This window comes from Ascidiella aspersa, chromosome 8 (genome assembly GCF_963924565.1).
Source record: "Ascidiella aspersa chromosome 8, kaAscAspe10.2, whole genome shotgun sequence".
Classification (NCBI taxonomy): Eukaryota; Metazoa; Chordata; class Ascidiacea; order Phlebobranchia; family Ascidiidae; genus Ascidiella; species Ascidiella aspersa.
This window is the reverse complement of record NC_139454.1, coordinates 1443792-1463920: the sequence shown is the minus strand read 5'-3', so window position 1 is coordinate 1463920 and position 20129 is coordinate 1443792. Positions and strand designations below refer to the sequence as shown.

Sequence of the window (20129 nt, the reverse complement as noted above, 5' to 3'; positions counted from 1 at the left end):
CGAAACCAGATATTTCTGTATCAAATCGACTTCTGTTGTTGATTTGCGATAAAACAATATGTTTTGGGGTGACCAGTTGTTAGAATTGAGGCTTTAATGCAGTGGGTCTTGAACGTTTGTGGCACACTAAAAAATCCCAACACACTTTCTATAAAAACAATTTTGTAGCTTGACAATTGCCCTTTATAATGGTAAAGTAATAGGTAAATGTCTTAATGTTATCAGTTTTCTAATATATAGTGTGCCCAGCTACCAACCCCACCATGCCACTGAGCAGCAACAAGTAATATTACCGATGTTATCTTTTTATTTATTTATTGGCGTTTACTTTAAGGAACATTTATTTTGCTAAATATTTCACAAACCACTCAAATTACATGAAATATTTCATATTCTCATGTTGTTATGTAAATATGCGTTTTTGTATATTTGGACAGTGCACACCAACTTGTGTATTGTTTTACTGGTTAGTTTACTGGACATATTAGGTTGCAACAGTTCTAACACAGTTCTAACAGTTATTTTTTGTGTTAAAGTGGATCTGAAGCCTCCGGGCAATCTAGTCACATGATATCGATGTGTTCATTGCATTGTTGTGGTCGTCCAGAGTGGAGAAGTTATTTTGATGAATTGTTTGTAGGATTGCATAATAGCCGTTAAATATGATGTATGACCCTTGGCCCAGTTTTGAAAAGAGGCAGGCCGGATGATTTGCATTTGTCAGTCCACAGTTTGCCGATCCCTGCTTTATAGAACTGCAGTCTCTTTTCTGTCATCTCTTAAATCCAGTTTGAAATGTGATATTATCATTGCATGTTGACTCAGATTTAAACTTTTTTTTTGTTTGTTTTATTTAAACTTTTGTTCAGCTCATCAACCCATTACAAGGCCCCAATTTGTCGACTAAGGATGTTCAAGTGGGGTTTGTTCAGATATTAGGAGCTTTTAGTATTTGGATAACAGATATATCTGGGTATTTGTACTTTAACCTAACCGGTTAATCACATATTATAAACCTGCATTCTAGAAAAGGAAAACATTTACCAACAGCAAATTTGGCGAAAACGAGGTGAAAGGTGTAAAAGCGAACCGAAAACGTTAATTGTGTTATCAGGTTAACCGGTAACTGGAAAGTAAAACTCTCAGGCTTTTAAATCCAAATACTGTCAGTTATTCATGTCTTTGGAAAATCAAAATTTCTTTAAATGGTTTCACCGCAAAAGTTTGTTTGTTATTTTAAGCAAGTGTAAAGGTTTATAGTCTATCGGCGTGGTACAAATGTCAAACTTTCCTTGGAGTTAGTTTTTAGTTGTTCTATGTAGAGGTATCTTCTAAGTTGTTGTAACACAAACTTTCTGGAAAAGAAATGATTAATAAAAATATAAAGCTTTGAAAAAGGTGTATTGTAAAAGACCTTTTTGTTTCATTTTTGTAAACTGGACCAGTGGTTTTAAATGCTGATTAATGTTGTTGGTAATTGTCACCATAGCTGCGTTGCTTTATTTTGTTGTTTCTTAAAGTTGTGACTTTGCAGACATCTGCTTGGTTGTGTAAGGCTAAAGTTCAGTTTGATTGACATGTTTCTGTAGTTCAAGTTTTGATTCCAGTTAAAGTTCTTCACTTTAGTCGAGTTTTTTTAATTCTCAGATGCAGCTTTGCGAGCGAACCAGAAAAAAGAGGCCAACATCAAAGTCAAATCTCAAGAAACAATCTTGGTTAAACTCCTGGTCATTAACAGGAAGAATGTCGAAGAAGAAGGTTTTAACGCAATGTTGCTCTATAGAGGAAATGAGAAAAATCTTACTTTTTTTGAGGTGTATGCATTCTGTCAGGCTGCAAATGAAAATGCAATCAAAGAAGCAGAATCTAAGTTCAGCGACCAGGCAGCGAAAACTAATTTCATTGCAAAATATGGCAACTTTATAGTTATTTTTGGAGGAGCTGGTTATGGCAAAACCACCTTAGGGTTACAAATTCTGCAATATGGTTGTGATACTCAACCTCCATCTGGCTACATTTTCTATGTAAACCTGCCATCGTTAGACAACAGCAAAGAAATGAGTGTTTTTGAGTTCCTGATAAAGCTATTCAACTCAAACTGGAAATATCATTTGGAAACAGATAATAAAATTCTGGAAAGAATCTCAAAATCAAATAATGTGTTGATCATCATGGATTCAATGGATGAAACAGGTTTCAATCTTACGATGAAAGCACCGGTGATCAATTTGTACGAAAGAGCAAAACCAGAAGTCATTCTCCAAAACCTTTTGCGGTCTGACATTCTTGGCAATGCTTTCAAGTATCTTATTACACGACCGGAAGCATATCTCCAGTTGAACCCAGATTGCAAGTCACACTTCCCACTTGAGGTACTTGGTCTCGGCGAAAATTCACAGGATTTGCTTTTCAAGGAAATTTGCAAAAGTCAGGAGAAATACAAAAAAGTGAAAGAGGTTCTCAACCAAAATCCAGCAGCCAATGCATTAAGCTTCATCCCATTATTTGCCAAAGCAATTCCAAAATACATTCTAAAGCATGGATTGGATGGTGGTGCATTTACTACTACTGATGTGTTCACATCTTTTCTGAACGACTACATTCGCTCACCTCACTTCAAGAAAGACGAAAAGGTACTTCGCAAGCTCTCTGATTTAGCTTTGTACGGAATGCTTAACAAGAAAGTCACCTTTGAAGCACAAGATTTCACCAACGTTGGTCTTGAAACAAATGGTTTAGGGGATTTTCTCAAAGTTCAAGGTCAGTCCAGTGATATCAGCCTTAAAATCTTGGAAGGCGACAGAACAGTTTTGTTTAATCACAAGCTCCTGCAAGAGTTCTTCGCAGCATTTAAGATTATGTTTGACACCCCCATGGAACGGTTTAAAGAGCTACTGGAAAACTTAAAAAGTGTCGATTGGGAAATGGTTCTTCAATTTCTCTTCGGTCTGCTCAATCCGAAACTCCAAAGCAAGCTAAACGCGCTGTTTCCAATGTCTTCAGCTGATGTTTTCACCAAGAGAGGCTTGCTCAAGGATCTGCTTGTTTCCATGACTAAAGATTTCGCCCAAACATCTGTGAAGGATTGTCCAGTTCCAATCGCTTCATTGTATGAATTTGGTGTTGAGGCTTTTGTAAAATACAGTGAGTTCAACGCTCGTCCAGACGACAAGAGGTTGTTCAAGCTGTGCAGTCTCGCCCACGAGTCTATGCTTGATGACATTACAAGATCAGTGGTGGAAATTTTCCCGGACATGGTTTTGCTTTCGCGCACGATTCTTCCCAATCACGTGGCAAGTCTCTGTCACGTGCTTCGCGCCACCGACCATCCAATCACCATCAACGTTGGAACTTACGGGGAACAAGCCAAGTTCATCGGGGATGGATTGAAGATGCTGATCGAGACCGTTGCTGAAACACAACACACGGTTGGTTATTTAATAAATATATATATATTTTAATAAAAAATATATATATAAAATATTTTATTTTGTCGGCATATGTTAGTTACACTCCTTAACCCCCCCCCCCCCCCCTTTTTTTTTGTAAGTGACATTTTCGTTTTTTGTACGTTTTTGTCAGGGTTTTACACAACGTTCTAAGCGGCAATGTTTTTAATGTAATTAGGTCACGCGTCTTAAGCTAATGCGAAATTAAAATCAAACGCAAAACGCCGTTTTTCTTTTCTTGTTCGGTCAACCGTAAACGCTAGATAGTTTTTTTCTTTTGCCGTTTGTTATTCGTTCGGGTTGGCTGATTGGCAAGTGTGTGTTCGACAATCAGCAACCATAAATCAAGCGGTCTCCGCCTTTTTCTCGCTAAAAACGTCGAGTTAGCCGGTGCTGATGTTTCCTGCTGTTTGCTGTCCGCGTTAATATCAGATGTCGGTGTAAGACCGGGGTCGGCAACCTACGGCCTGGGGGCCGGATCCGCCCACCACCTCTCAATACTTTTTGGCCACTTAACTAGTAAGCGCCAAAATATTTTCTCGCTTAGCGCGAATGATCTTTCTGCGTCCGGTTTGTTTGCCTTTTGACGGTGTCTTTCAAATAGATCAGCGCTTCTTTACCGTTGCGCCATGGAAGGCATAAGACGTCATTACGATCGCTACTTTATGACGTCATATCCGTCGCTATATTATAACGTCATTAACGTCAGAGTTGAAAATTCGTAACCCCCCCTTTTGGTATTCTGGATACGCCCCAGATTCGACGGTATTTTATTTTGATTGGAAAAAAAAGTGAAAATTTGTTGACCAGTGTAATAATCAAGTCATTTTGGTGCGAAACAAAAATAAATCCGGCCTGCAAACGTAAATCTTACAGTTATCCGGCCAGGGATCACAAGCTTTAACAATTATCCTGCCCCTTAACAAATTGTCCGGCCCTGAAAAATCGTTTGCTAACCCCTGTCCTATACAGCTACAAAGTGTGCGTGTTTGATTGAATTGGGGAGGTGGCGGCTGTAGGTTAAATGGCGTATAATGGTGGACTATGGTGCGATGGCAACACAAATATTAAATCCGCGAATAGTTTGTGTTACATTCCTGGAAGGGGGGAGGGGGGTCATTAATCAGGTCCAGGGGCGTATCCAGAAATCCAAAAAGGGGGTCCCGATTTTTCAACTTAGGTAATTCCCCGTTTTTTGTCTGACGGTAATGACGTCATAAAATAGCGATTGTAATTACATCATAAGTAATATCACAAACAGCCAATTAACGTCCAGCAAAACCGAACTTTTAGACACAAAACGCACACGTGCGCCGTCGACAAACCTGCCAGATGCCAGCTGAGAAACCGCTTAGTGTGCAATCGTTAACTTCAGGAGAAAAACGAAAACAAGAACGTAAAATATATGTGATTGATTATTTGGTAAATCTATGTACGGGACTACGATAAATTACAAGCACGTCTTTCGCCACCTGCAATACTAAACGGAGATCGTTTCTTCCCCGTGTTATTTGATTCCACTTCAATAGTTAATCTGTTTGAAAGTGTTTAACCTTTTTAATTGAGGGCACACCTGGCGAGCGAAGCGAGCTCGATTTTTTTGGTGGGGATAACGGCATTTCTTTTCAATTTCTTACAAGTTTTTATTACATTGCCGAAAATAAAAATAATAAAAACGTTAAAAAATAAATGTCCAATGTTTGAATACGTTTTCCGTTTGTCCGCGACGCACTTGAAAGCCTTCCACGGGGCAACGTTGGTAAAGCGATGATGAAATTCTAAAGACACATCAAAACGTACAAAACAGACGTAGAAAGAACATTTGCGCCAAGCGCGAACATTTTTCGCACTTACGTAGTTAAAATACTCAAAAAGTATTCAAAATGGACTCGTGTATAGTTTGTCGAAGAGGCAGCGGGACCAATGAATTACAGAGACCGCTTGATTGATTGTTATTAATTGTCGGATACGCCACTGATCAGGTTGTTCAATATCTAGATGAGTTTAGCGCACCTAGGAAGTCTAATCTATCACTTGAGTTTTCACACTCTGCTATATTTCAGATTCGCAAGTTCCACGTAGATGAGGCCACCACCATCAGCATTGCAATTCTAGCACCGATGGTTCCACAGATGCAAGAATTGTCGATCTTACGCAGCAACCTTTCTGTCGACGATATCAAACTTATCTGCGAAAACTTGCAAAAGAAAACACAACCGGTACTAATACATATATCACACATAATAATTGAATTTATGAGCTGTGTGTGTTATGACAGTGCATGAATTATTTGAGAGTAAATAATTTCTTTCTAAAGTAATAAAAAAAACACAAAAGTATTAACATGGTAAACACCAAGCCATTCACTATTATATTAGATGCAGGTGTCAATGTTGATATGTGAAACCTGTAATTCCAGTTACGTCACTTGCATACTATGACGTAACATACAGTCACCCCAGACAACCAACTGGTACAACTTCATCTACTTTGTTGCATGTAGATTGAGGTTCTTGATTTGAGCCTCAACAATCTGGATGAAGCTGGGGTGAAGCTGCTATCCGGGTGCATCCCCTACATCAAGATGCTTTATCTCAGGCGATGCGGACTCACATCCGACCATCTCCTGGTGTTGGCGAGCAGCATCGAACAACGACAACATCCCGTGAGTTTCAACAAAGTGTAGTAATATTGTGTGATCTTATCGACACTCATCCTATAGAAGTGAAACCCACAATAAGACTTACTGAGCAACACTATAGAAAGCAGAATTATCTGTAACAGCATTATTTTACGAACAACGGCACAATAATACCAAATACAGTAATATCTGTTACAGAATGAGACCTGAACTTGTTGGAAAAGTCACCAATTATTCGGATTTAGATCTAAAGGTCAAAATAAAATGTCAAACTGTAGGACGAGTGTTGATCACTGTTTAGGCACCCTCGCGTTTTGGCACCGGACTGTTTGCCTCTGTTTGGGTTTAGATTTTGGCTTAGGGTTGGAATTATTGCTGAAGTTAGTGTAGTACCACTAATACTTTTGTACTGTGACGTAACATACAGTCACCCCAGACAACCAACTGGTATAACTTCATCTACTTTGTTGCATGTAGATTGAGTATCTTGATTTGAGCTTCAACAATCTGGATGAAGCTGGGGTGAAGCTGCTATCCGGGTGCATCCCCTACATCAAGAGGCTCAGTATTGGGCGATGCGGACTCACATCCGACCATCTCCCGGTGTTGGCGAGCAGCATCAAACAACGACAACATCCCGTGAGTTGACAAAGCACCAAGGCTCGAACCTCTTGATTGCCCAACCTGACATTTTCCTGCAATGGTCGTCCTCTGTCAGACCAGGGACGAATAGAGTGATAAAGTTCCCTGGGGCTGCGGATAGTTAACCACCCAAACCACAATTTACAGTTTCATATTTTTAGTTAAATGTTGTTGAACGACGCAGCATCGTGTTTATTTTATACAAATGCACAATTTGTTTAGAATTCAGTATTTTTTAAATATTTTTCAATATTTGTTCTATTATTTTTTTCTTGGTTAAAATGCCCTGGCCCATGTTTTGAAATGTTGCTGTTTTCAACAACACAAACCATTAACAAGGATTTGAGCAACAAATTAAAAAGTGAAAGAATACCAGAAAGCAATATTGTTGCACCTTGTTTATTTCTGTTGTCTAAACCTCTTTGTGTTTATGCAGGTGGATTTGTTGCTCCTTGTTTATTTCTGTTGTCTAAACCTCCTTGTGTATATGCAGATGGATTTGTTGCCCCTTGTTTATTTCTGTTGTCTAAACCTCCTTGTGTTTATGCAGATAAATTTGTTGCCCCTTGTTTATTTCTGTTGTCTAAACCTCCTTGTGTTTATGCAGATAAATTTGTTGCCCCTTGTTTATTTCTGTTGTCTAAACCTCCTTGTGTTTATGCAGATAAATTTGTTGCCCCTTGTTTATTTCTGTTGTCTAAACCTCCTTGTGTTTATGCAGATGGATTACTTGAACCTGAGTGAAAACAAGATCGGGTCACGTGGTGCTGGTTGCCTGGCAACAATTGTGCACAAAGTGAACAAGCTGAGGTTAAGAGATTGTGGAATCGATGAAGTTGGAGAACTGAGTGAAGCAATCGCACGCAGGGAGCATCCAGTAAGTTGCCTCATCCAATCACCATCGAGGTTTATAGGGCGCGTGCACAAGGGGTATATGTATATACATATATGTTTTTAGAATTAATATTATTCATTATTGTGTGAAAATATGACGCAAGGAATTCCCGCAAAACGTGGCTAATCATCAGGGCTGGATAAAAGTTGATCGCCACCAAACTAATTTAAACCTAACTTTATATTTATTTAATCATTTCCTGAGTAACCATAATGTTGAATTCAAAAGTACAAAAATTTAAACAAATTATTAAAAAATATTATTTTAGCTTTTTATTGAAGTCCAACAAATGCCTTTTCAGCAGCGTTGATAAAATGTCTGGGCTAAGGTAGTTTCTATTTCAATCGCGGCCTGGGATTATATAAGAGAGGAAATGTATAAAGATAAAATAGTGGAATTATGAAGAGGCTGTCGTTAGTCTTATCATTGCGATAAATATTTCGTTTCTGTTGGTTTGTTTTATATATTCTTCCTCATACAGCGGTGAACACAATTAGTGGCGAAATACACCGACATATTGTCAATAATATAACTTAATGTGCAGGAAGTGTAAGCCGTCCTATACTATTATTCCCAGTATTAAAGTCTAAAAATTACGAATCCCAGCTCATACGTGGGTGGTATGAGTGCCTTTTTTCATATAAACCAATTTAATATTGCAATTTCAGCTATGATTCGCGGTCATCGCACATTTTAGGTTATTAACATACATTTAGGTTATTAACATCTGACGGTAGCTAAACTTCTCAGGGCTAAAGCAAATTTTAACCTGAAAAAATTATCTTTTTCCATTTGTTTTGCTTGTTTGACCATAGCAATGACGTCATTTGGTATATTCTTATAGGAATAAAATGTAAAGTATATAGATTTCAAACAAGCTATTATGAGTTTATATTTGTTGTCAACATTCACAAGCGTAAGTTTGTTGTTTACCTCCAGTTGTAATTGTTCACAGATGGAGATTCTTGATGTTAGGAACAATCCCATCGGCGACCGCGGGGCCAGTGCGTTGGCAAGATGTCGGGGAAAGATTGGAAGGTTGTGGAGTAACAACTGCAACTTCACATCAGCTGGAAAACAAGAGTTGGAATCGGCCGAACGACGCCACCAAGTGAGAACTTGTTTCAACTAATCGACGTTCGATTAATTTGCATATTGCTGATAGTTGAACAACTGACTGATGGTCGCTTTATGATAAAAACAACAGAATCGATATTTTTTCTCGATAATTTTAGTGGAGCCTGGTTTTACTAAGAATCATGTTTTGCCACTAGGAGTCATCCGTGAGCGTTCGTATATCTGGAAAAATGAGTGAAACTAAAATGTACTTTGGATTCGAATTTGAGAAACACAACGATTTTTACATTAACATTAACCAACGAACGATTTCATAAGTTCCTGCGAAACACATGGTTTTAAATGACGCGATTTGTTTCAAAAACGTTTCCGAACAGTTTTAACCGTCTGTAAGTCCAGAAGTAAACATTTTAAATCACCTACACAGGGATAATAGGTAATAGTAATTTGCAATAATAATTTAGTGCTTCATGTTTTTAATATTTTGTTAACAGGTAAAACCCACTCAAAAAAATTACACAAATACTTTTCATCGACGCGTAATACCCGAAAATTAACATATTTTTTCTCCTAGAAAAATCGACCAATCAAAAAAAAGATCAAATTGTCACGTGATGTAAAGCAATGATGCGTGACCAAGAAGTTTCATCGCAAAGTTGGAATTGTTCAAATTGAAGCGACTTTTTATACAAAGTGTTTCCTCCAGATTATAATTGCTGGTGTGGAATCGTTCGGGCGTGACCTAATAACCGTCACGCTTAAATGACAACTAAAGGGCCTTTGTATTCTGATCCCTGCATTTTTGGTAGAATTAACCTTTTTTTTGCTCATAAATATTGTTTAAATTATTTTACAGATTTGCACTTTTAAGGCGCAAGTATTTCTTAAATCTTAATTTCGTTCTAAGCTTCACACTTTGCATTTTGCTTTAGATTTGATTTTGTTTGACAGAATTCTCCTACCATGCTTGAATCGTTTTTTAATCCAAAACTTTGCCTTTTGTTTTATATTTTCATGTTTTGGTGAATGAATTTATTCTTGTGCGATTTACTGTGGCTTTATGTGATTGACATTTCCACTGTATTTCTCCAGAAACAAAAACATGTTTCAATTTGTAAGTAATATCGGTGCATTGTTCGTGTTTTTTAAGCTTAAACTTCTGTTAAGTGATCGAATCGTAATTATGAAACATTTTTTTATTTCTTAGAGTTTTTCTCCAACTGCTGTCAGCTTATAACATATCTTGTTGTTGTGTCTACGTCACCTTTATAAAGTGACGTGGTTGCAAAACGTTGTCATCATAAATGATCTGAGCAATAAGCAGGGGGTATAACTAACTGCTAAATTCATTTTTTATTTATCTCTTTGAATGATGATTAACTTGGTAAAAAAGGTCACTACATAGACCGATGTAAAATGAAAAATGCATAATACAAGCGGCTATAGACTTTGTTTTTCTAGCCTGCCCTTCCTGTATTACTGATCGACATCTGCGGCGAGTCTGCGATAGCCTTCGGTATAATATGAAGTTCATTTTGTGTGGATGGTTCGGTACTTAAAACAACTGTTAAACAAGCTGCTGGCTTTATAATGGCGATTTTTTGGCTTGTTAAAAACGTGAAAATTTGTCCTATTCGTTCACAAACTGCACAAAAACTGTAGGCTAAGGAGCTCCTTTGAAATGGAGTTCAGCCAACACAGGCCTGGTTTATAGCATTAGGTTAGATTAAACTTTGTTTTTGCTTCAGAGAATTATGTATCTCTGACTTGGACAAACGTATCAAATAGTAATTGGTGTTTTTTCAGCTGTAGTTTGCAACTATCCCATATTTTGATGATATGATAGGTCGGACGATCTGTTTCACGTTTATTTCAATATGGCGTCTATTGAGTAACCGTTTTCAAACAACGATAGGAAATTTGTTTTTTTGCGCTACAAATATATATTTTTTTAAATATGTGAATAAACCAAAAAAAAAAAAATTTGTTTCACCTGTTGTCCGTAAAACATTAAAACAAGTGACTGACCACGCCGAGACACTACTGCGATATTGCAAACAACAATATGGCGTTTATATCAATGTATCAAAAATAGGTCAAAATTTTTCATTTTTTATGTCAAAAAAATCGCCTTGTTTATTAAGCTAGGCAAAAAAATAACAATTAGCGAAGCAGTTTGTTCGAAAAAGACAAAATAAAACGGGGGTTGTAGATCTTCAACCGTTGTGAGCGAACTCTTTCAGGTCGGAATGGTTCGGTCCGATGACTGCAGCGCAAGTGTACGAAGGCTGGGCGAGATATCTGCAAAGTAAAGTTGGCAGCGAGCCATAAAAAAGCACTTAAAATGAAATACTGGAAAACTAATCTGAAATAGGGTAAAATATTGCGTTAATTTCGTGTTAATCCTTAAAAGTTTCGAAATTTGTGCCAAAATAGTATAGTTGCCCAATATAAACGACTAGATGGCAATTGTGAACACGTGGATGTTTAATGTTCATCTTTCATAAAAGAAAGTCTTCATAATATTCATCGAGTTTCCAACAGCTGCTTCACGCAACTTAGTGACGTAATAATGCCGCAATTGTACAACCAAGTTTGCCGCCTTGTTTACACACAAAGGAATATTTGACGCTTTTTCGCTTTGTTTCACAAACTTAATCCTTTGTTTACAATGCATACGTAACAATGATACGCCCTAAATCACCCGAAAAATCATTCAACAATCGCATAACAAGGAACTAAATGACGTCACAATCGAATCGATCGACCTCGAAGTCACTGACCTTGAAGCGACTTCTACGAGTTGCTCTTTAGTGACATCTAGCAGACGATCGCGGTGTTTCTGTCTGATGACGTCATTCAACCCGGTTGTGAATAGGGGAAGTCCCCTGGAAAAAGGTGAGAGAGGAGAATCGACCTGAAGAAAAAAATTAATAAATTAGTTGAATTATTGGGTTCGGTTGAATTTTATAAAACATTACAAAGTTGTAAAACCTGCATAAGCTGAAAAAATCAAATTGATTCTAATTATGTTTGAGTTAAATTTTAAGAGCCTTTTTACAAATTTTTACCGAGGGTTAGTAAGTTACAAAGCGCAAATCATTTAGATGGGACAACTAAAATACAAAAATTAGTTAAGCAATGTAAGCTAAAAAAATATTTATATTGAAATTTGGTTTTTCGAAAGTTGTTAACTTTAAAATGAATTGTAAAATAGCTTGAAATAAATGTCGATGCCAAAAAGGTCGAGTAGATTGAAATCATTTTAAGAAAGGCGTTTGATATGAAATTGTATCGTAATAACTGATGGTGATACAAGTTCGTATCTTTATCAAGATTATGTCGTTTTACTCGATCTTTTAGTTTCTCATTATCAAGCTACATTACATTTCTATACCCAACTATCATTGTGTTGTAAACGATAAAGTTAAACACAACTTCACCAAGGTCAGGTGGAAACAGGAATCCCCTCAACCGAGAGGCGACTTCTCGAAAACTTGGCTGCATTCCAAACAGGTATGTTCGATAATATTAAATAAAAAATATTTTCTTCATGCAAAATTTTTTCAGCATTTCTAGTCATGATTTGCAATCTAACTTGCATTATAATGACGTAATGACGTTAACCGAAGATGATACAAGTTCGTATCGAAACGTCTTTATCAAGATGATGTCGATCTAGTCGACCTTTTTGGCTTTGCAATTCATTATCAAGCTACATTACTGATGCGTGCATATCACCTCATACAAACTTTCGTCGCAAACTCACGGTTTGGAAAACTGCCAGCTTCGCTTCACTGATTTCCCGCGCGTCGAAGTTTCCTCCCCGTGCCCACTCAACCGAATCGTGGAAACGCTCTAGACTCCTGACGTTGTTGGGGTCTCGGTAGGTGAAGAAGCGGAACACCCCGTCGTCACCCTGCTTGGCCCCACCCCCGTACGCGCCCCCCATTTCCCTGGGGTGAGGGGGGAAACTGGGGTTAATATTGAGACGTGGAAAAAAACGGGGCTTCAGGTGTTTAAAGAACGGGCTACATTTATATGTTCGTGCTTTTATTTACGGATCATAAGGTTTTGGTTTTAGGAAGACGAAAAGTTAATAAACAAGGTTTGGATAAAGCTGGGGAATTAAAATGGATAAAATTTGGAAACGTTTAAATGCTACTTTATTTTGTATGGGCTTAGATATTCCACCACGTGCATCCTTAAAGTTGTAGATAAATGAAAACAGTTCCTTATCTTTTGTGAAGGTGTATACAAACATTAAAAAAACATACAATTTCTCCGATAAATTTTGTCGGTGTAAAGAGCTAGAAAAGATCTGTTTTTTACAGAGGTAAAAAAAATAATAAAAAAGTATAATGCTATTTGAGTTTGGAGATAATTATTTCGCCAAATCAATGCACAACAAAGCACCTTATCTCCCGGTGAAGGTATTTGGCCGACATCAACCTTGCGAGCACTCTCAGTGCAGGGGCGTCCCCGTGCGCGTATGGCGCCCCCGTGCGGATGCCCAGCGATACGAAGTTGACCGCTAGAGGGAGCGAGTGGTGGCATCTGGAAAGAAAAGGGTTTCAATATTGTTCACAAAACTAGGACTTAATGGAGGGTCTAGCGACTGGAAACACACAATAATGGTTACAACAACTTAGTTCCTTAATTCAATGAATAAATACACAAAGTTACCAACTTTAATAGTAACCAACACAAAATAAATATAAAACTTAACTTACACCGCAACAAAAGTGGGTTTTTACAGAAACACGGTCACGTCTGGAATGAAGCCACTAGGAGCAGTGCTTAATAAAATAAACTACCTACTCTGCGAACCTAGCTTTTCACAAATCCGTCTTATTTATTTCCTCGTATATGTCTGTAGACTCTAAACATATTTGCCTCCCCCACCCCAAACCTAACGTTTTGGTAAAACACAAAAAAGGTCATAATTACCTGGTTAACAATTGAAAAACTGCTGCATACCACGTTGATCATATTATGTTAGCCCACAATGTATTTGTTTTGTTTTTTCAACAAAATTATTTTTTAAGACTTTTTTTTTAAATCAATATGTTTTTTCTTGACACAATTTAAAAGCTGTTTCATCGAAATACAAGAAAAAAGAATTGTTAAACCCCAAAAACAAACTCTGAAAGCAAAAAATGGTCCCAACACATTTATAGGCAAGTAAACACAAACCACTATGACGTCACTACTAACAATAAAATCCCACTCTAAGCTTAAAAAATGGGAATTTTATTTATTTCTAATAAAAATATAAACTGCTTGAAGGTTCAGTTAAAATCGGAAAGTCAAAAATTATCTGTTTATTTGTTCCTGTCTTTTTATAAAAAAACAAACGAAGCAAAAAAAATCAGTCGATAAACGAGCAGTGTTGAGAAACCCTGGCATTTCTGTCCGAATTTTTCACATTTTTTCGCCAATTTAAACTTTTCTCACTTTAACTTTCCCGCCATCCTTGATTCGAATTCGTTCCACTTGACTAGCGACTGAATGCCGCCACTGGGTGCAGCACAGAGCTCTCCACTCGACATGAAGTTGTCTGGAAACATAGAAACGTTAAAACACCAAGAGTTGGCGGTTGTGGGTTCGAATCTCAGCGCTTTCAGTACGTTATTGCGGGTTTCAACACATAAGAGCGGAATGTAAGATCATTGAAGGCAAGTTGGTAATCAATTGTAAAAATATTCCTTTTCATCAAACAAATGCAATTTAATTAACTTTGCTATAAATTAAACAACTTAAATATCGTTTTTAAATAAATTTTAGTTGTTTAAACCCGCACTCAGCGATTGTCCCACAATAGTTACACAATTAGAATTGTGACGTAATCACATAATAACGTAAAAAGTGACGCATTCACGTAACAACCTAAAAATTACGTTATGGCGTAATACTTGCAAAAGTGACGTCACAACGTCATAACCTAACAAGTGACGTCATCAAGTACCAGTCGAAAAAAAGTGACGTCACGAAGTAGCAACTCACTGCAGTAAGTTTCCTGTTTCTTTCCCTTCGGCAGATCTTCGATCAAACCGTTCACTGACGTCACAAATGACGTCATGGCTTCCGGTGTGGCGTGGAGCGCGAAGCGTGGAGTTTCGATGACGTCATTGCACAGAAGGTGACGTGCGATGTGACGTAATTTCTCGGCGACGTCACTTATATGATCCGGGGATTCGGCGATAGAGTTGATGAAGTTGACTTGAGTGAGTCCTGGAAGAAAAATAAATTTATAATTGGCTTAAAAAATAAAAACTTAAAATTCTAGTTTTCGTTTGGAACTTTAGAGATTCGCTGTTAATCTAATTTGTGGAAGTTTGAAATTTAAACCGAGTTCTGATGTAATTTTGTTAAAACCAAAGTTGTTTTTTTGTTGTACGTTTTGGCTTCACACACAAGCCACTTAATAAGGCCTGGAAAAATCTACTAAATATAAAACAACTGGAAGTTCCAGGTTGGAAAACTTTTGTCGAAACGAGAAAAAAATACGAACCTGAAAACATTTCGTTGTATCCGGCAGAGGGCGCCAGGTGCTTGGCTGCACTCCGCATCGCGAACACGTGACCATTAAACGACACGCTATTGGTCAGATCCTGGGCGCTTTGGCCAATCAGGGTCTTCAAACGCTCCAAGTCGTCAAACACAGCCCTGGAAAAATATACGACACAAAAGCAGGTAGAATTACGTCACAAAAGCAGGTAGAATTACGTCACAAAAGCAAGTAGGATTACGTCACACAAACCCATAAACAGCGTCACAAAGCGTGGCCAACCTACGTCATAATGGCATTAGAACGAAGTGAACTCACTGGTTGATAATCTCGCGCCACAAATCCAACATTTCCACTCCGTTGCGATCCAAACAATGAGAGTGGAGGTGAATCCCCGTCTCTGACGTCATCGGGTCCTCGAGTCCACACTGTGACGTCACAGTTGCACTTAGGCCGCCGGTGAATCGTTCTTCGCGCTGCGACATTGTGACGTAATCAGTAGATCTTGTTCCCATTCTGGTGAGGTAAACAAAAAAGATGACGTCAGTGACTCACTTGGTGATGATGTCACCGATTACTTGATAATGACGTCAGTGATTTACTTGATGATGACGTCAGCGACTTACTTGGTGATGACGTCAGCGAATATGGGCAAGTAAGGCTTGAGTTCTTCACTGAGTTGGTTGGCGGGAAACATCGCGTCGAAGTAAGCCACCCCATTGGTTGGTTGGCAGCACGTGACCAGCAGTGGGGCGCCATCTTGAAACAACAACGTCACAATGTCGATTTATATCGCTTTGTGACGCAACAAGGTCGTGAGTTCGATTCTCACCACAGGCTAGTTCGTAATAAGCGTAGTCGGGTGATAAATGTAAAAGGATTTTCCGTCATTCTAATCTTCTGTGATCTTCTATAACATGAATTTTTTTACAAATAAAAAATATTACACTCCGCATTTTAATTTCGCTGCTTACATGATTTTTAATGGTCAATCTTAGTCGTCAATAGAAATCTCGAACATTTCGCCGCGTATCGCAAACCTGAGTGACGTAGTGTGACGTCATAGTTCTGTTGCTGACGTGGAATATCGGTGACGCAAAGGGTCGGCAGGCAACTGACGTCATCAACTTGTTGTTGCGCAAACGACAGTTCCTCCCCCTGCAAATAATAAGTTCTATCTTTAAAAATGTTACTGCCACGGTTAACACAATAATAAATTTACAATTTGATTACTACACAACCTTTCTAAACATAATTTAAGCTGGGCTTAAAACACTTTATTAATCGAAGACAAGTTACAGCTTTTCCTTAAGCTCGATCTCGTCATATTTTTTTATGGCTTAGATGCGAAATGGGTTAGTTTGCATATTTTCAGGGGTTAGTATAGGTGGCTTGGAAGTGATAGTTGGACGTTGTAAATAGCGCTATTTACCAGCGTTACATTTACCTGGGTTTCTTACGTTTCGATACTAATTACATTTAGTTTTTATTTTCACGCTCAAACCAGCAAAATAGATTAAATACGTCGCATGTTCATTAATAGTTTCCTTAACTTGTTTCTGTAAACAAAAACAGATATAGGCCGAAAATTGTTCTCTCAAAAGGGAAAGCACCTTACAACGAGTACTCCATCTAGTGGTAATTGATGACGTCATACCTGTTTGAAGACTTCTTTCCTCTCGTGTGGGTCAAGGTCACTTGTTCGACCTTGAAGTTTGCGCAGTTCTTGTTCGTCCGACTTTCGCTTGAAATCTTGGTCAGGTGACATCGTGAGCTCGAGACGGTGATTGTTGTTCTGTGACGAAACAAGAATAAAATACGTCATAAGTTAAAAAAGTTTATTTTAACTTTTGGAGCATAGGTAAATTATATAAGTGCGTTTTTTGCGCGAATCGATAACATCTTTGGAGCATAATGGTTGGTTGTTGTTAAACGTAGAATGAAGATCAAATCCCATACAGAAGTAGAAAGCATTTTGTGAACGTTCCTAATAAATCTTAAGATAATGACTGGAGGTTGCAATTACCAATAATTATTCATTTATTTTTAACATCCGTTAAAAAATGTTGCTTTTTGCGGCATAGAACACATGTGTCAAACATGAAACTCAAATCTAGTCGTAAACAGTGTTTATAAAACGCAAAAATTAAATTGAACAAGTAAGTACACAGGTCATGTTTATTTCAGTTGCCACCAAAATTAAAATACACAAAGTATAAGAAGAAACAAATTGATGCGCGATACGGCCGGAGCTGCGATGGGTCGAATAGACCTTCCAGTCAGCTGCACGGACAACAAATCATATTTATAATAACATAACTTGGTTTGAATTTAAAAAATTAAAAAAAAAAAAGGTAATTACCGTGAAATATTGCTCGCACTTTCGTTTCAGAAACTCGGGGTCGTCGTCGATCTTTTTGCGGAATTTCGCGACAATTTGATCAACTTTCAGCGACTCTGTTGGGTCGGCGCCATGTTGCCAGGTCGGCATCAGATTCTGCGGGGAATCGAAGCTCGAATCACCGCGGAATTAAAATATTTGGCTCGATGTTTAAAGCAGGGCTGCGGAGTCGGTTAAAAATAACCAGAGTCTGATCCCGGCGCAAAAGTTGAATCCGAGTTTGACTCCGGCCAAAAAAATGCACCCGAGGCCAAATGTGCGACAAATGCGGTCGATATTTAGCAATCCACTTATAGGGGTGTCATATAACTCATCCACACACAATATGAGGTTAGAAAATATCCACAATATGCTATTTCACCTTTACAATATCAGTTTCCAAATTAAATAGTTCGCATGCGCACGTCGGACTTGGGTAGTTTTACGAAGTCTTACTCGAGTCCCGAGTCCACAGTCCTGGTTTAAAATACGGTTTCGACGCAAAAAAACAATTACGCTGAATTAAATTAAAGGTGGTCATCTCCAGTGTTTTCTCTGAAAATTTTCATCCTAAGAAAATATTTCCCAGAACGATTCACAAACTTGGTGAATTATTAGAACGAAATAAAACCAAAATAACAGATTCCACATATCTTGTTGTTGTATTTAATTTTACAAACTTTATATCGAAGTATTTTAATTTTTTTCCGGACTCACGAATCCCATCCCGAGCCCGAAGCGACTGCTCTGGTGTTTCTGCTGCAATTCAACTTGGTGGAGAATCGCGTCGACGCGATCACGTGGAAAACCGTCCCTGTGACGTCATAATAGCATCATAGTTCACAAAAGGTAGAGAGAATATTGGAGCGGTTTAGTTTGTACAAGTTTAGCATATAAACAAAAACAATCTTTGTTTGTCGTTTCTTTTTGTTTTACAAATTAAAATACTTTTTTTATAAATTTTCCAAGTGTTATTTTTTCCTTGTGGTGGTACTGGTAAGTAGTACGTTCTAATTAATTGTTATTTATCCCCCAAATACCGGGAAAAAGGCGGGACTGCGTTTGAGTAAGGTTACACAGGAAAACTAATCCTACTCGAGTAATTGTAATGTTTTAAAAATAGATGTCTTTCTTTCTTTATAAAATAGATTTATTTTCAAAAATGGATTTTTTTTCATTTTAATTTTTTCCGTTCGTTTTAAACAATTTTTTTGTTTTATGGTGGAATTTTTATGGACTTTTTCATTTAGGTTTTTCTTTTGTTTTAAACAGAATTTTTTTAAATGGGTTCATTTTGTCATATTTGGCAGCATCTGCAAACACATGATTTTATGATTATTTACCGGGATTTTATTTTCACCGCAACTTACTTTGCAGCTTGTCGGGTTGTTTCCTCGATTAAATCCCTCACTTTCTCGACGTCAGAGGTCGCTAGAGCTTGCAAGCCGATGCTGAACACTGCTTCCCTCTGGTGGCCGTGGTAACCTGTTTAATGAGAGGAAAATAAGCGGAAAAATTAAATCTGGGTCAAGCTTTGCAACAACTGGGGAGGTTTTTGTTTCTTATGTAATATTATATGTTTTAAGCAAATTTTTAAAACCAATGTTTTACAAATAAATAGGAAAACATTTAATAAAAGTGTTATAACGAAAAAGTTAATTATTTCAATACAAATATAAAGTTAAAACAATTAAATACGAAACTTGGTAAAAAGAAAATCATTTTTTTCGGATGTTATGCCATAAATATATTCCACTCCTGTGGGAATCATCAGTATCTAAATGTAAATGAGGTTTTTTACATAATTTCTCTACTTAGTTGAATCTTAATCAATTCATGTGAAACCAGAATCGTTTGTGTTCATCATCCGGATTTGCGTAGTTTTTTAAATATAAGAAAATTCTGATTTCTGGCTCTAATAAAATTACCAAACTTCATTCGAATTAGGAAACTGATGATTCTCGTAAGAGCGAAATATATTTATCATGTAACATCCAAACAAACTGATTTTCGGTTTGCTAAGTTCTGTACTTGTCCGACAAAATATTTTATATCCGGACCGCTATGGTCAGGCCTTAGGTTATCCTGCTCTTGATGAGAAAAGTTTGGTGGCCCCTGGTTGAGGCTGTAGGGCCGACATCGCGAGCTGGATACATTTTGTTTGTTTTAATCTTATTATCGTTAAACAACGGAGATATAAATAAAATTGCATAAAAAAGTGAGCCTTAATAAATCGTCGTTCAGATTAAAAATCTGTCGAAATGTAGTTTTGAATTCCATCTGTACTTAAGGGAATATGTCGCGGGATTAATTCACCCGATGGGCCGAATCTGGTTAAATTATTTTTAGGTTTTTCATGGAATATTAATTGACCCTGCGGCCTGGTTTACGGTTAACACCTGTGGCGCTGTGTTACCTGCCTGAGGTAAATAGTTGGAGCCGAGGCCGGATTTAATAAGCCTGTATAACTTGTCGTAGAGTTTAAAATTTCATTAAAGTCCACTTTAAATTGCATCCCACAACATTTTTCAACT

General features: G+C 37.6%; 1 protein-coding gene across 1 annotated transcript in view; it reads right to left on the bottom strand.

The window, feature by feature from the left end:
- LOC146134792 (presequence protease, mitochondrial-like) overlaps window positions 1–20129 on the bottom strand; it is a 96312-nt gene that overhangs the window by 66345 nt on the left and 9838 nt on the right. The window contains exons 11-23 of the mRNA XM_083395648.1: window positions 18966–19080; window positions 18313–18409; window positions 17578–17712; window positions 16873–17010; window positions 16256–16373; window positions 15842–15974; window positions 15534–15731; window positions 15219–15373; window positions 14711–14938; window positions 14177–14264; window positions 13121–13279; window positions 12474–12660; window positions 11488–11621 (exon numbers count right to left, since the gene is read on the bottom strand). Coding sequence (XP_083251774.1) covers window positions 11488–11621; window positions 12474–12660; window positions 13121–13279; window positions 14177–14264; window positions 14711–14938; window positions 15219–15373; window positions 15534–15731; window positions 15842–15974; window positions 16256–16373; window positions 16873–17010; window positions 17578–17712; window positions 18313–18409; window positions 18966–19080 — 1885 coding nt within the window. The remainder of the gene's footprint in view (window positions 1–11487; window positions 11622–12473; window positions 12661–13120; window positions 13280–14176; window positions 14265–14710; window positions 14939–15218; window positions 15374–15533; window positions 15732–15841; window positions 15975–16255; window positions 16374–16872; window positions 17011–17577; window positions 17713–18312; window positions 18410–18965; window positions 19081–20129) is intronic.